General features: G+C 45.6%; 1 protein-coding gene across 1 annotated transcript in view; it reads left to right on the forward strand.

The window, feature by feature from the left end:
- The first annotated feature begins 2,623 nt into the window (after positions 1-2,623).
- TMEM35A (transmembrane protein 35A) overlaps positions 2,624-3,320 on the forward strand; it is an 18,627-nt gene continuing 17,930 nt past the window's right edge. Inside the window, exon 1 of the mRNA XM_006164856.2 lies at positions 2,624-2,896. Coding sequence (XP_006164918.1) covers positions 2,777-2,896 — 120 coding nt within the window. The 5' untranslated portion in view covers positions 2,624-2,776. The remainder of the gene's footprint in view (positions 2,897-3,320) is intronic.

Below are 3,320 nucleotides of genomic sequence, written 5' to 3' on the forward strand. Positions count from 1 at the left end.
CAGGTAGATAAAAAATTCTCTCCTCTCTAACAAATCCTGCTGTCTATTATATAATAAGCCCACTGGGGATAGAGTCTGCCTCGTTTGTGTATTCCTACAGTGCCTAATTCACTTGTATGCACATTGTAGGCATTACATCTGTAATTTATAGGTTGAATCATAATCGTATTAAATTCTTCCATCATCAGATGTAAATTATTGCTAAACCTTAGTGTTGTGACCCCCCCAGAGATACTTATATTTAAATTACTCAATCTCCCCTCCCCAGCGAAGATTTATTAGGATCTGGTGCACGAAAGGCATTGTTCTAGATACTGTGGGGGATATTTAGAAGTGATTGTTACCTTGTAAATGCTTATAATCTAAGCTTATTTTAGAGTGGTTTGGGAAGGCCGAAAAGTCAGGAAGAGCTACATCCACTGAGGTATTATTACATGTTAGACACTGTTCTAGGCAATTTACATACATGGAACTCTTACCTTTGAGGCAGAATTTTCATCTACAGTTTATGAAATGGAGGCCCAGATAAGTTAAGTGACTGATCTAAGCGTACACAGTGGCAGAACCGGGATTCAAATCTTGGACTTTCTGGGTCTAGGCAACACTGAGGATATGTGGAGGTATGCGTAATTGCAGTGCTAAGCAATTTAGGGAAGTGCCACACTAACAGTAAAATATATTATAGAAGAGGCAAAAGAGTAGTGGTTAAGAGCCTGGGGACCAGCAGTTAGCATAATGGCTATGTCGCTGGACTCCCACATAGTCGACCGTGGTTCGCATCTCGGACCGGTGGCTTAGAACTCATGCCGGGCGTGTGTGCGTGCGTGCCCAAGATCCCGAGAGGAGAATGAAGGAGAAGGGATTGCGGCATGACCATCCCCGGGGGGGGGTGATTTCTCACTTTCTGTCTCTCTGTCTCTCTCTCTGTCTGGCGAGCGCATGCACCCTATAGCAAAAACCTCTCCAAAAAGAAGGAAAAAAAAAAAAAGAGCCTGCTCTGGAAATGACTGCCTAGTTTTAACTCCTGGCTCTCCACTTACCAGCTATATATATGCCTTTAGGGAAGTTACTTTACTGCCCTGGGCTTCAATGTCACCATCTGTAAAATGGGGACTCATACCTCCCGAGCTCATATTGTTGCTGTAAAGAGTAAACAAGTTAACACGAGTAAAGAGCAGTGGCTAGCACCTAGAAAATGGTCAGTATAATACTGGCTAGTGTTACAGAAAATCAGAGGGAGAAATCATATCCAGATGAAAATGGCTCAGGAAAGGCTTTATAGAAGAGTTGACATTGAAAGAAAGCTTGAATGCTAATGAAGAGTGATGAAGGTGGGGAAAATAGTTAAAGGTAGGGGAGATGTGGAAGCTCAGGCTGTACAGGGCCATGACTAGATACAATAGATGAGGGGTGACAAGTCACAGTGGGAGTCGTTCAAATATAAATCTACGAAGGGAGACAGGGATCCAAATGTAGATGGCCTTGAATGCCAAAATATAGAAGGCTTTGAATTAACTGTAAAGTTAACTACTGGGCAATGGAAGTCAGTAAAAGGTTTTGAGGAAGAGAAAGATAAAGCCCCTTCCTGGGGCAGCAGTCAAACCTAACGAATTTGCAGTCTTAGGCTTGAATGTTAACGTCAAAAAGCAACAACTCTCGGAGGACGAAAGCTTTCATTTAGGAAAAGGCAAGGAAGTCATAAAGGGAGAGGTGGAAAGAAAAAAAAGAGAGAGGGAAGAACTGAATGATTGTGGGTGAGACAGGGAGATGAAAAGTGTGCCTGGTGGGAAGCACCTAGAAAATGGTCAGTATAATACTGGCTAGTGTTACAGAAAATCAGAGGGAGAAATCATATCCAGATGAAAATGGCTCAGGAAAGGCTTTATAGAAGAGTTGACATTGAAAGAAAGCTTGAATGCTAATGAAGAGTGATGAAGGTGGGGAAAATAGTTAAAGGTAGGGGAGATGTGGAAGCTCAGGCTGTACAGGGCCATGACTAGATACAATAGATGAGGGGTGACAAGTCACAGTGGGAGTCGTTCAAATATAAATCTACGAAGGGAGACAGGGATCCAAATGTAGATGGCCTTGAATGCCAAAATATAGAAGGCTTTGAATTAACTGTAAAGTTAACTACTGGGCAATGGAAGTCAGTAAAAGGTTTTGAGGAAGAGAAAGATAAAGCCCCTTCCTGGGGCAGCAGTCAAACCTAACGAATTTGCAGTCTTAGGCTTGAATGTTAACGTCAAAAAGCAACAACTCTCGGAGGACGAAAGCTTTCATTTAGGAAAAGGCAAGGAAGTCATAAAGGGAGAGGTGGAAAGAAAAAAAAGAGAGAGGGAAGAACTGAATGATTGTGGGTGAGACAGGGAGATGAAAAGTGTGCCTGGTGGGAAGTTGAGTTGTAGGAAGGACCTCTTCCCTAATTCCGCATTCCAGGGGCCGGTCAGCGCCTGAATTCGAAGCATACTTAACCGACCTTCTTTCCACCAAAAACTTGCAGTTTCGTCCTCAATTTAGGGCATCATTTAACTTCGAGACCGTCTTTTCTGGCCTGTACGGAGCAAGGTAGGGCATTAGGACCCAGCGATTATTGTAGTGGAAGTGGTAGAATCTCGATCTCTCAATTTTTCTCTCGAGCTCCCTCCTCTCCCTTTGTCATTCTAGCTGCCTCCGCAGCGCAGCGTCCCTCTCGCTCTCTCTGAGCTGCCTGCCTGCGCCTTAGACAGACAGGGTGCGCAAAGCAGGATTAGCTGGGACCTGCCTTGGTGACCCCATGGCATCCCCCAGAACCATAACTATTGTGGCCCTCTCAGTGGCCCTGGGACTCTTCTTTGTTTTCATGGGGACTATCAAGTTGACCCCCAGGCTCAGCAAGGATGCCTACAGTGAGATGGTAAGTGAAGCAAACGGGTGATGAGGGGCGCACCCCCATGGGATTGCCTGTGCCTCTCCCCCTCTTTCCTTCTCAGTCTCTGGTCCCAGCCCCTTCATCCCTACCCCCACCTCAACCCTCTCTTTTCCCCAACAACTTTGCAGATCTCGGAAGGAGCAGCTGGGCAATAGCGATTTCGCTTGTGGGCTGTGCTGGGAGCAACTGTTTTGGAGCTACTGAAAGCCCGATGGGGGAGGGGCTGCCCAGAGAGTACCCCCTTACCCCAAGTAAACCTGAAGGCTGAGACTAGGTAGCACCTGTCATTGGCTGAAGTCTTCCTCTCCTTCCAGCACACACCCGAAGTCTGGGCAACCAGTCTGCAAGTCTGATTCCTTCCCTTGGAGCTAAGAGTTTAGCAAGCTGGAGAGTTTATATCAGAGAAGAA

This window comes from Tupaia chinensis, unplaced genomic scaffold (assembly GCF_000334495.1).
Source record: "Tupaia chinensis unplaced genomic scaffold, TupChi_1.0 Scaffold143746_1, whole genome shotgun sequence".
NCBI lineage: Eukaryota > Metazoa > Chordata > Mammalia > Scandentia > Tupaiidae > Tupaia > Tupaia belangeri.